Source organism: Vipera berus, assembly GCF_964194415.1.
Source record: "Vipera berus genome assembly, chromosome: 3".
NCBI classification, from domain to species: Eukaryota; Metazoa; Chordata; class Lepidosauria; order Squamata; family Viperidae; genus Vipera; species Vipera berus.
Genome location: NC_138204.1, coordinates 33269218 through 33281361, shown reverse-complemented (window position 1 = coordinate 33281361; position 12144 = coordinate 33269218). Strand labels below are relative to the sequence as shown.

The 12144-nt window shown below is 44.1% G+C and overlaps 1 protein-coding gene across 4 annotated transcripts in view; it reads left to right on the top strand.

Moving 5' to 3' along the window:
- The window catches only part of ACSS2 (acyl-CoA synthetase short chain family member 2), a 64761-nt gene that overhangs the window by 27937 nt on the left and 24680 nt on the right, over positions 1-12144 (top strand). For 3 of the 4 annotated variants that reach the window (XR_014025736.1, XM_081322227.1, XM_081322228.1), the window contains 2 exons: positions 6062-6137; positions 6912-7026. Coding sequence is in view for 3 of the 4 variants with exons in the window: in XM_081322227.1 (XP_081178353.1) it covers positions 6062-6137; positions 6912-7026 (191 nt within the window). In the remaining variant the exon portion in view is untranslated. Of the gene's footprint in view, positions 1-6061; positions 6138-6911; positions 7027-11707; positions 11747-12144 lie in introns of all 4 variants that reach the window. The other variant, XM_081322229.1, reaches the window with a different exon arrangement.

The following is a 12144-nucleotide window of genomic DNA, read 5'->3' as shown; positions in this document are numbered from 1 at the left end:
CCCCTGGGGGCCACCAATCTACATTCTCTGACCGGTGGCACCCTGAGGAGGCCCTCTCTGTGGGAACGCACAGGGCGGAGGGAAGTTGACGCCGGCAGCAGGTGTTCCCTGAGGTACTCCGGACCCCTGCCATGTAGGGCTTTAAACACCATGACTAGTACCTTGAATCTCACCCGGAAGACAACTGGCAACCAATGCAGCTCACGGAGCAGAGGTGTAACATGGGAGTATCGGGAAACTCCCAACACAACTCTCGCGGCTGCATTCTGTGCCAGTTGGAGCTTCCGGGTGGTCCTCAAGGGCAGCCCCATGTAGAGAGCGTTGCAGTAGTCTAGTCGAGAGGTCACGAGCGCGTGAGTGACTGTGCATAGATCATCCCGGCTTAGATAGGGCCGCAACTGGCGCACCAGGCGAACCTGGGCGAAAGCCCCCCTAGTCACAGCTCCTATGTGGTCTTCCAGAGTGAGCCGTGAATCCAGGAGGACTCCCAAGTTGCGAGCCCTATCTACGGGGGGTAATAATTCGCCCCCCATAGAAAGAGATGGAATGTCCGAATAAACCCGGGATGAAGGTATGCAAAGCCACTCGGTCTTGTCGGGGTTGAGTTGAAGTCTGTTCCTCCCCATCCAGACCCGAACCGCCTCCAGGCAACGGGACATCACGGTGAGGGCATCACTGGGGTGGTTTGGGGTCGAAAAGAAAAGCTGGGTATCATCAGCATACTGATGATACCCAGCTCCAAAACCACGAATGATCTCACCCAGCGGTTTCATATAGATGTTGAACAGGAGAGGCGAGAGGACCGACCCCTGAGGAACTCCACAAATGAGAGACCTCGCGGTCGACCTCTGCCCTCCTGCCAACACCGACTGCGAGCGTCCCTGGAGATAGGAGGAGAACCACTGTAAAACCGTGCCTCCCACTCCCAATCCCCTAAGACGCCGCAGCAAGATACCATGGTCGATGGTATCGAAAGCTGCTGAGAGGTCTAATAGGACCAGAACAGAGGAATGCCCCCTGTCCCGGGCCCTCCAGAGATCATTCACCAGCGCGACCAATGCCGTCTCCGTGCTGTACCCGGGCCTGAAACCCGATTGGTACGGGTCTAGATAATCCGCTTCATCCAGGACCAGAGGGAGCTGATGTGCCACCACACTCTCAACAACCTTCGCAAGAAAGCGAAGGTTGGAGACAGGACGAAAGTTGTTCAATACAGCTGGGTCCAAGGCAGGCTTCTTGAGGAGAGGCCTCACCACCGCCTCTTTCAAGACGGCGGGGAAGCTACCCTCACTCAAAGAAGCCGATATAACTGCCTGGAACCAGCTGCGTGTCCTCTCCCGGGCTGCATAGACCAGCCAGGAAGGGCACGGGTCCAATAAACATGTGGTGGTGCTCAGCCTCCCCATGATCCTGTCCACTTCCTCCGGAGTCACAGAATCAAACTCCTCCCAGGTGATATCGACAAGACCACCCGTGTCCTGCTCGACAGACTCTGCCCAGTCAGAGTCCAGACCGATCCGAATCCGAGCGATTTTGTCTGACAGATGCTGGTTAAACTCCTCGGCACGACCCTGCAAGGGATCCTCCCTCACCTCCTGATTCAGGAGGGAGCGAGTCACCCTAAACAGGGCGGCCGGGCGATTATCTGCGGACGCGATAAGGGTGGCGAAGTGGTTAGACCTCGCCTCCCTTATCGCAGCGAGATAAGACCTAGTGTAGGTTCTTAGTCGCAATCGATCGGATTCGGATCGGCTGGATCTCCAACCGCTCTTTAGGCCCCGTCTCCGACGCTTCATCTCCCGGAGCTCCACGGAGAACCATGGGGCTCGACGGGATCTGCACCGGGTCAGGGGCTGCAGGGGTACAACTCGGTCAAGAGCCTCAGTGGCCGCCCTTTCCCAGGCTTCCACTAAGGCGTCTGCCGAGCTGTGAGCAAGGGAGGCAGGTGGGGACCCCAGCACCGCCTGGAACCTCTGGGGATCCATTAAGCGTCTGGGGCGGTACCATTTGATGGGTTCCACACACCCACGGCGGGGGGTGGCAAAACGGAAGACCAGCCGCAGGAGATGATGATCGGTCCATGACAGGGGCATAACAATTGGGGAGCCCCCACCAAGATCATCTAACCACCGTCCAGATAAGAAAACTAGGTCAAGGGTGTGGCCTCCCTCATGAGTCGGTCCCGAAATTACTTGCGTCAGGTCCATGGCCATCATGGAAGCCATGAACTCCCGAGCCAACTCAGATGATCCTCCCAGAGATGGTAGATTGAAGTCCCCCAAAACTATAAGTTTCGGGAACTCAATCACCAACCCAGAGAGGACATCGAGAAGCTCAGGCAGGGCTGCTGCTGCGTGACTAGGCGAAAGGTACACCAGCAGCAAGCCCAACTGTGCACCAGGGCCGCATCTCAAGAAGAGAGACTCACACCCGACTATCTGGGGAACGGTGGCCTCCCGTGGACACAAGGTCTCCCTCATAACAACAGCCACTCCCCCACCCCTACCCTGAGCCCGAGGCCGGTGTAGCACCCGGAAACCTGGTGGGCAAAGATCAACCAGAGGAATACCGCCCTCTGGGCCCAACCAAGTTTCCGTGATGCAAGCCAGGTCCGCCTGCTCACCCTCGACCAAGTCACGGACGAGAGGAGCTTTATTAACGACAGACCTGGCATTCAAGTACACCAGCCGGAGCTCAGGAGGCTGCACATCCTCACTCCCGGGACCTCGGGGCGGAGCCAGAGGGTCGGAGTGCCTCACCGCTTGTAAGCAGCGGAGAGACCTTCCCAGAGATCGATACGGCCCTCTGTTCCTACACCTGCTGCCATTCCCTAACGTCGTGGGAATAGGTAATCCCACGACTGGCCCTGGAGCCCCAGAAGCAACCGACCCCCGCTCCTCCCCCCCGCGATCCGCCTCAGCACTGGCCTGAACAGAGGTTGTTGGACTGCCCCCCTCGTCCAAACAACCAAAAGAAGTACCCTCCCTCCTCCCTAACCCCCGAAAAAATTTCGACAAAAAACAAACCAGGGGCCTCTTATTAGGTTTACGTCGGAGGCCCCTACCCGTGCCCAGCCATCTCTCAGGGTCCCAACAAGTGGGCCCTTCCTCGAGATTGTACGCGGCTGGAAAGGCGGGTCGCCCCCAGGAAGGGGGAGCACCCCTGAGGGCGAGCAAGTCCGTAGAAGAATACCTAAAATAAGGCATAAGAACAGTCCAGATGCAGGCAGTCCATAGTCAGTAAGGAGGGTCTAAGCAGAGGACAAATAGGTGTCCCGGCCCTCCACCCAGCCACTGCCACTAAGCTGGGTGCACCCCCAGGACAGGCCAACCACCGTCCTCTCACGACAGTCGCAAGGCCTATTCCTGGGGGGGGGTCTGAAACACCCATCCTGGGTATAGCATGTCCCCTAGAGCTCTCACCTCTAGGGGCAGCAGATGTAAGTTCAAGCCACCCTCTCACGGTGGCTATTACCCAGGGAACTCTGAATCCTTTGGGGATGATATGTAGGTGACAATAAGCAACAGTCCGAATGCAAAAGTATGGTGGTATAATAATCCATCGTAGTACGCCATCAAAGTCTGCACTGCTAAACAGCCGAGTCCTCCGTTGCTCTGCCGTTCCAGGAGATTGTTCATGGCCACAACTCCATGGGCCCTCAGTTCTGCAATCATTGGGGGCCTTCCAGATTGTGGTCTACTGAGTCTAACTCCCTTAGGTCCAAAAATCCATTGGCACCGACCAGGATCACAACAGGTGCCACGGAGAGCATAGGTCTTTCAAGGGACCGCTGGGCTCCATTGGGATCCACCGGAGTTAACCGGCTAACCCAAGAACCTCCAGGGCCACCAGCAACAGTGAGGGTACCAGGCCATCTGGAACAAGCAAAGCAGACGGGGGAGAAGACAAGTCGAGTGCAACATCGCTGCTGAGCCACCAAGGCCGCTACCACCACCGGAGCGCCGTTGCAGACGCCGCCGCCATTGCTGCCGCCACCAGGACGCCGCCAGAACAAAAAACGATCCAGCCATTCCCGCCGCCGATGGAAAACGGGCCGAAAAGGCTCAGGCGGGAGCGGGCGGAAGGTCGGGCAAGCGATCGAGCGAGCAAACGGTCTAACAAGAGCGGGCCAAGAGGCAGCAATCAAAGACGGCCCAAGGCAGGTAGAGTGATACAAAATGTCGCCGCCGCTGCCGCCGTCGCCGCCGCTGCTGCCGCCGCCAGAATAGTCCGCAGGCATCTCGTACAAGCTCTCCTCTCCTCTCCCGGAAGCGCCGATCAGCTGGAGCTCCGAGGACGCCGAGAACGCTGCCGAGAACGGCCGAAAATTGCTCAAAATAGCAATGTTGATCCAACGGCCCATGGCGGCCCAAAACAACGGAAAACACCTTCGCCGCCGACCGCAGCATCCCCGGGGAGGCCCGGAGACGCTGGGGCAGCAGGAGCCGGCAGGCCGAAAAAGCCGAGCCCAGCGAACACCGCGGAAGACGAGAGCAGATGGAAAGAGCAGATGGAGAGAGGCAGCTCGCAGATAGAACAAGCAAACAGTAAACTACCTCATTATTTGCCTCGTAACTTCATGGATTTAGCAATCCAAATCCCCTACCCAGAGGGCCCAAAACGACCCCTGAGGGGCTCCTAAGGGACGCCCAACAGCTGGAGCTTACGGAGCTCCGCCCGACACGTCCGCCATCTTAGAGTTGCTGCTAAGATAACCTGTAGGTACCGTATTTTGTATATAATCAGCATAACCTAACTGGATTTATAATTAATGATAACTTTATACTCTTCATCTTTGAAATAAAGGAAAGATCTATTTCCTGGTTAAAACTTACAGGAATATGTTTGATCAATCTATTGTCAATATAGCATAGTGTCCTGGTAAAATAGAATTATAACTGTTTATAACTTTTGTTGCTATGGTGTAATGTCCAAAGTATTTTTAAAAATAAGTTAATCAATTTTCTTAGCTTCATAAAGCAGGAAAATGCTCTAGTAAAAAAAGCAGGTCTTACATTTGAAAAGCCATAGATTGCTCAATTATTGCTTTTTATTAGATATCCTTCCCTAATAAAATAAATTGATTTCAGACTTGTAAGAACTACCCTCAATTAACTGTAGAGCCATTATGTTTTATGAATGAAGGCAAATATATCTGTCCCAGGATAATGTTGCAAGATCCAATTTGAGTCAATCACCAGGACCAGAGGTTTAGTCTTCCAAGCTTTTGGACTCATGCTGGAGCCCATCCTCAGGGAACTTCTCTCTCTTTCCAGAATGTGTGCACTGGGCTGCCCTATACAGTAGTATTTATGTGGTGCCTGGTTGTTGTGGCTTTTATGTGGTGCCTGGTTGTGTATGGCTTTTAGTTAATTGAGGTGTTGATGGCTAGCTCTTAAGTCATTGGTTGTTGTTTCCTTGTGCTACAATACAACACCCCAATTAACAACTAAGAGCCACACACAACCAGGCACCACATAAATATTATGCATAGAACACTCCAGTGCACATATTTTGGAGAGAGAGAAGTTGCCTGAGGATGGGCTTCTATATGAGTCCAAGAGCTTGGAAGACTAAACCTCTGGTCCTGGTGATCCACTCAGAATGGATCCTGCAACATTATGTTTTAATTTGTAACAAAATTAAAGTCAGCTATTCACGTTTTTCAAGTTATTCAAGAGGTTTTTAAGAAGAGACTGGACAGCCACTTGTCTGGAATGGCATAGTGTTTCCTGCTTGAGGAGGGGGTTGGACTAGAAGACCTCTAAGATCCTTCCCAAATTTGTTATTCTCTTAATTCTGTCATGAAAAGAGGAAGTAAGGTATGACAAAGGCCATCCAGTTTGTTCTGATTGTTCCCTAATCTAATTCTAACCCAGATTCTTTCAAGTTCTCTGAATTTTGAAGAAACTGCTGCTGTTGCTGCATTGGCCTTTCCCTTAAATCTATTGTTCTCTGCTTCTTTTACTTTAAACTATTCTGTCCCTCCTTTATGATGGATAACCTTCAAGGGCCTGGCCTGTTCTGATGAACCACTTTAATGATTTACTTGTTGTTTTAGATGCCTTTTATAGAGGTGATAAGCTGATTAACCTGAAGCAGATAGCTGATGAAGCCTTGCAGAAGTGTAAAGCTAAGTAAGTAAGTTCAAAGACTCTTTTTAATGAAGGGATTTTGTGATATATTTGTTTCCTTATGAATAGAAAAGCATGTTTTGTAGCTTTAAAAATACCCTAGCATTCCAGACAGAAGATCAAGGAAGCAAGAACTGCACAAATTTCAGTAGGATAGTTTTAATTCTGGCCTTGGGTAAATGCAGAAACTTGTAAACTTCTAAAGGAATTTTCAACCTCATTTATTGTGAGTTCATTAAGGGAGAGGCTTTTGGAATGATTTGAATGCTTCTTCCGGGTTTCTTGGAATCTGAGTTGAATTGACATTTATAATAAGCTGCCTATTTTCCCTTTCAATTACCTTCTAGCATCTCCATAATTTTTTACATCATGTGTGAGGAAATATATAGATATGTGTGTATGTAAAAATGTATCCCCAAAGTAATAGTTTGAAATGACAATAAAAGTCAATCATGATCTTGTCATGTTATGGGTTGACTTCATACAGTAGCCCTCAAAGGCAATTTGGAAGCTGTGAATGGTCATTCAAGGGACAAAGACCTTTCATTAAAATTCACTAATTCTGCCATTTAATATGGGACTGGATACAACTTTAACCATGATTCAAGTATTTGCTAGTAGAACCATATTGTTTCTTAAATATTACTATTTATTATTATCCATATAAACTATCCTACTTGTTTAATTTAGCTTGTTTACTGAACTAAAATATCAGGAACATTCAAGATATTTCTTCAAGTGATTCATGTTCATGGATTCATCTTTCTTTTACTTTAGGAGTAACTCTCTGGAAAGATGCATTGTGGTTAAGCATCTAGGAAGAGAAGAACTAGTTCAAGATGGGTCAAACAGCAAATCTCCACCTTTGAAAAGAATCTGTCAGAGTGTTCAAGTGAGTTACTGCGTAAATGCAGTGGATCTGTGAAGCTTGAGCAGGCATTTTTGTTGTAGAGAAAGGGAAATATCTTGCATATCCTAACTATCATGCTGAAGGGAGTTTAGATTTTTGCCCTCATTATACTGGGCAATTAAGGAGCAATTCAGTATGGCAGGGAGCTGAGATGGAGAGATAATCTTTCTGTTGCCAGTGGGATATCTTTCTGATAATGAATGATGTCAATGCTGTTATTGATCACAGAAGACAATATTTGTCTTTTCAATTTCATATAATCTTCTCAAGGTAAGTACATGTGGTCTATAACATACAACAAAAATGGTTAATGTAAGTTAAAGTTTCGTTTTCTTTTGTAGAAGTTCTGGAACTCTTTAAAATTCTGGAACTCTTTAAAATTAATTTATCACCATACCATATATAGAAAACCATGTTTACTAAAAATATAAAAATATGTTACATTTATTTCCTGGTTTTTTTGAAAACAGCAAGAATTCACTAACGTATTTGTATGATAAAGTTAAGTCTGTAAATGTTCTCTCAGTGTTCTTTAGATCTAGACTGGGAGACAGCTATTTTCATCAACAAACTTAGGCTTGCAGATGGCAAGCTGCAATTACTAGTCTATGTATTTTATTCCCTTTAGAATATTTCCCTTTTTAATCAAGGAAAGTCATTTTTCCAAGTTTAAGGGAAAAAGTACAATGGTATGTGAATGGTAATTCAGAATCTCTTATGTTTTTGTTTGCACGGAGTTTCTGATACTAGTGGAAATAAGACATATTTTAAAATCAGCATCCAAAAATCCATTAAACCAAGTATTCTCCAATCTAGTTCAACTACAACTCCCAAAATTGCCATGCTGGCTGGGAACTCTGGGGTTAAAATTCCACCATATCTGTCAAATATATTAGTATAACCATTGACACAGTAATTGTTTATTTTGCCTTTTTGATATCTTTGAGGACAGACCACTGCTTGCTCTCAAACATATATTATATAAATATGTTCTATGTCCTTCTATAAACTAATCAATTTATCGGACGATAAATCTTGTGCTGCATTATTAATAAATAGTAGCTAGTTGCTCCTGTCACATCTCCAAAGTAGTAAAAGAGTTCTCTGTTACCTGGAAAGTTTCTATGAATTTAAAGCTACTTTCTCTATTAGGGACAATTAAATAACCATAATCTTTTACAATATTCATATATGCCAAGCAACCCTAATCTTGCAATTAATATCTTATTTTAAACATGCAATTATGAACTTTTATATTTCAGTCATGGTTTAATGAGAAGTTTTGTTGTTGACTTTTACCTAGTTCTCACTAAGCTAATAAGTATTTGGGTTGTACTGTTTTAACAATTCATTAGTGATGGAGGAGATCACAAAACTGAATATTCCTCAAACCTAATGTTGATGTGGTAGAGGACTGTGTAGCTTTCTTCTTAATGTATTGGTTTCATAAATGCAGGAATGGAAGATACCTTCTATTATGTGAGCTCCTCCTTCCAGACTGAAGTATGTTGGGTAGATATGGATGTAACATCTCAGTGAGCTTTGCTGCTCATCAAATATAGACCCTGTTTTTAGCACATGACAAGTCTCGTATCCATTAATAGCAGCACTATAGCAAGTGCTTGTCATTGGCTTCCATGACATTTAGAATATAGAAGCATGAATATTTTACATGGACTTGTTGCCAGAAGAGATCAGGATTGGCAGCCAAGTATGCATTTATTGACCATGCCAAACTAGTACCAATTTTAAAAAGGTCAGAACAGTAGAAGCAGAAAGAGAAAAGGCATCCCAGAGCATTGATTGTAAATTCTGATAGACACTATTGGTAGATATGTACATCTGCTATGTTAGGTTCTTCAGATAAGCTGTTGGTCACAGTCCTTTGCCAATAGCCTCTTCCTTATTGGGCAGGCAGAGAAAATCTATTTGTGGCAAATAAATAAGCTGTTTCTCTGAACTCTTTTTAAAGATTGCATATTTATTATATTAATGTATCTGTTGTTTACAGGAAAATTAAGTGACTGACCATCTGGTGTCCTTAAGAATTCCTGAAATATCATTTTTTCACATAATGCTTGGTTTTTAAAATTGAGCCATCAACACATCACAAAGTCTTTAATGTAGTCCTTAGTGCCCCTCTTTAATTTTATATATTCATTTTAGGCACACTTGATTCCATACTCTTAAGTTGCATGCATATGCCATGTCAATATGATGATGCTTAACTTGGTTTGTAGCTATTGAATTGGTATCTAGCCTAATTGGATGTCTTCCAGATGAATTGGATTAAATTTCCCATAATTCTTTCAAAAGTTATGAGAAACATTGTCTGGTGTATCAGGAGAATACAGGAGAAGGCTGGGAAGCAGTGTATTGTATATCCAATAAATAAAGCCTCTGCCATTCTGTAGCTATTTGAACTCTAGTAAAATAGATTGTTGCATCAAGTCCTGATTATAAAGCAAATGAAGAAATGTGAACTAGATTCAGATACCTATTTGTTACCTATTTCTTCAGGTGGTTCTGGTAAGAAGGAAGCTTAACTACAATTGTATAATCGTTTTCTAGTTTTGGTGTACATCAAAGAAAATACATCAAGATTCTAAAGTGATTTAGCTTGTAAAATCCTACTGATTAGTATCACTTTATAATGACCTGGTAAAATCACACTTTGAATACTACATCCAGTTTTGGTCGCCATGATATAAAAAAGAAGTTGAGACTCTAGAAAGAGTGCAGAAAAGAGCAACAAAGATATTTAGGGGACTGGAGGCTAAAACATATGAAGAACAGCTGCAAGAATTGGGTATGTCTAGTCTAGTGAAAAGAAGGGTTAGCAACTCTGTCACTCTGTTATTAGCACCACTCTTTCCCTTAGAATGGCAAACTTTTCTTATTATATTTATTACAACATTGAGGTTCATCAAATTGATTAGGTAAGAAATAGTGGAATATGGGTATGTGTTTGCCTATCAAAGGAATTTCCTTTCACTTCTCAGACTAATCTCACTATCTTATACACGGCAATTCATAAAAAGTAATCCCTGCTGCAGTAGTCTATGAAAAACTAATATCAACTACTGATTAATATTTTTATTTTAAGGAAGAAAATTTTCTCCCAAGTTTAATGCATGCTGATGATGTAACTATGTAGTTTTCTTAGCAAAAAAGATGGAAGTGGTTTGCCATTACTCAATCCAGGATTCATTTTAATTTCTTGTCCAAGCCCACAGCTTTGAGATTTCTTGGTGGTCTCCTATCCAAGTGACAACCAGCTTACATTCTGGTTTAGTCTTTCAAGATTAGCCAGGGTAGTATCAACCAAAATGGCCAAAACCTCAACTCCTCCATCATTCTTCATCAACAAGGTATAACAAAAACCAGGAGATGGAAAAGAAACAAGACACATACACTCTAGAACTGTTAGCCAGGAAGCATGCATATCAAAATCATACATTTCTGTTTTCCAAACTTTATAACTTTATTTCACATACTTAACTAAAAAAAAGAGGGGAAGGGGAGAGAAAGTTTTATTGTTGCTGTCAAACAATTGGAAAATCAGAAATCTTTGCAGATCCATTTCAAGATCCTCAGGAATCTATCAATCTCCTGGCCTTTTCCTGCTTTAGGATAAGAGAATTTATCTGGTTTGGATTTAATCAAGAGCCACCAAACTATGGCAAAGTGATTGCCTTAGCATAACAACACATTAGTTGGCTGTTTGGCTTTGTTTGGAGAAAGGAATGGTGGGAAGTTTAATAACTTAATTGACAGAGCCTGTAATATATTCACCTTAAATAAATAGGAATAATACTTCATGGATGTTTACATTCCTTGTCAATTAGCAGTTTTGCTCTAATATTTATTTATTTATTTATTTATTTATTTATTTATTTATTTATTTATTTATTTATTTATTTATTTATTTATTTATTTATTTATTTATTTGGTTTATATACCGCCCTATTCCCAAAGGACTCAGGGCGGTTTACAAGGCAAAATTTAAAAACAATCCAATATAAAATAAAAATAAAATTAAATTAAGTCTAGCCGCAAAAATTAAATCACAATTTAAAAACATTAAACCCCTCAGTCCAGACCAGATAGCTCAAAAAGCCAGGTTTTTAGGTCCCGGCGAAATGAACGAAGGTCGGGGGCAGTCCGGAGTTCCGTTGGCAGTTGATTCCATAGGGCAGGCGCGCCCACAGAGAACGCCCTCCCCCTGGGGATCGCCCGTCGGCAATCCTTGACCGGCGGTACCCTGAGGAGGCCCTCCCTGTGGGAGTGCACAGGACGATGGGAAATTGACGCTGGCAGCAGCGTCAATATAGGAATTGCTATTTAGGAATGGATGGGCTTTACACAAAATACAGGGGCCAACCAGTCACATGGAAGAGCCCTGCTTCCTATTGTGGGGGGGAGGGCGGGATTGATTTTTGAAATGAAATTGGCTAAGCAGATATGGATAGGTTATCAGATCCTTGTGTGCAATTTTTCCTTTATGTTCTGTTTTTTTTTTTAAAAAGCACTTTATTCCACGGTATTCAGCTTTCTAATTATACAACCCATCTTTGCTATCATGGCGTTTATAGTTAATAAGTGCCCAAGTTCAGTCTGACTGCTTCTCAAACATTGTATCTTCTCTGTGAATTTTTGGCAGGAAAAAAAGACTGAGAGCTCAAAGAAAGTCCAGCCAAAGGTATTTACTGTGTTTAGCAGAAGTTTTTTTCATGGCATCCTTCTGCTCTGCTTACCACGTCCAGCACACTTTTTCTCTTGTCTGCTCTTTTGCTCTCTCACTGCAATGTGTGGCCTTTTAACTTCATTCCAGCACCTGCATGGTTGTTGGGGGCGTCACTGTCACAACGGGTTGAAGGGAACTTCAAGCCACATTTCAATAGCCTGGGATTAGTGGGTAGGGAAACTAACTGCCTTGTGGTGCTATCATTTTTACCAATTTTTATTTTTTCTTAAAGTTTAAATGGGATTGACTTTTTAATTAAGACCATAATAATAATTAATAATAATAATAATTTTATTTATATACCGCCCTTCTCCCGAAGGACTCAGGGCGGTGAACAGGGCAGATATATAAGA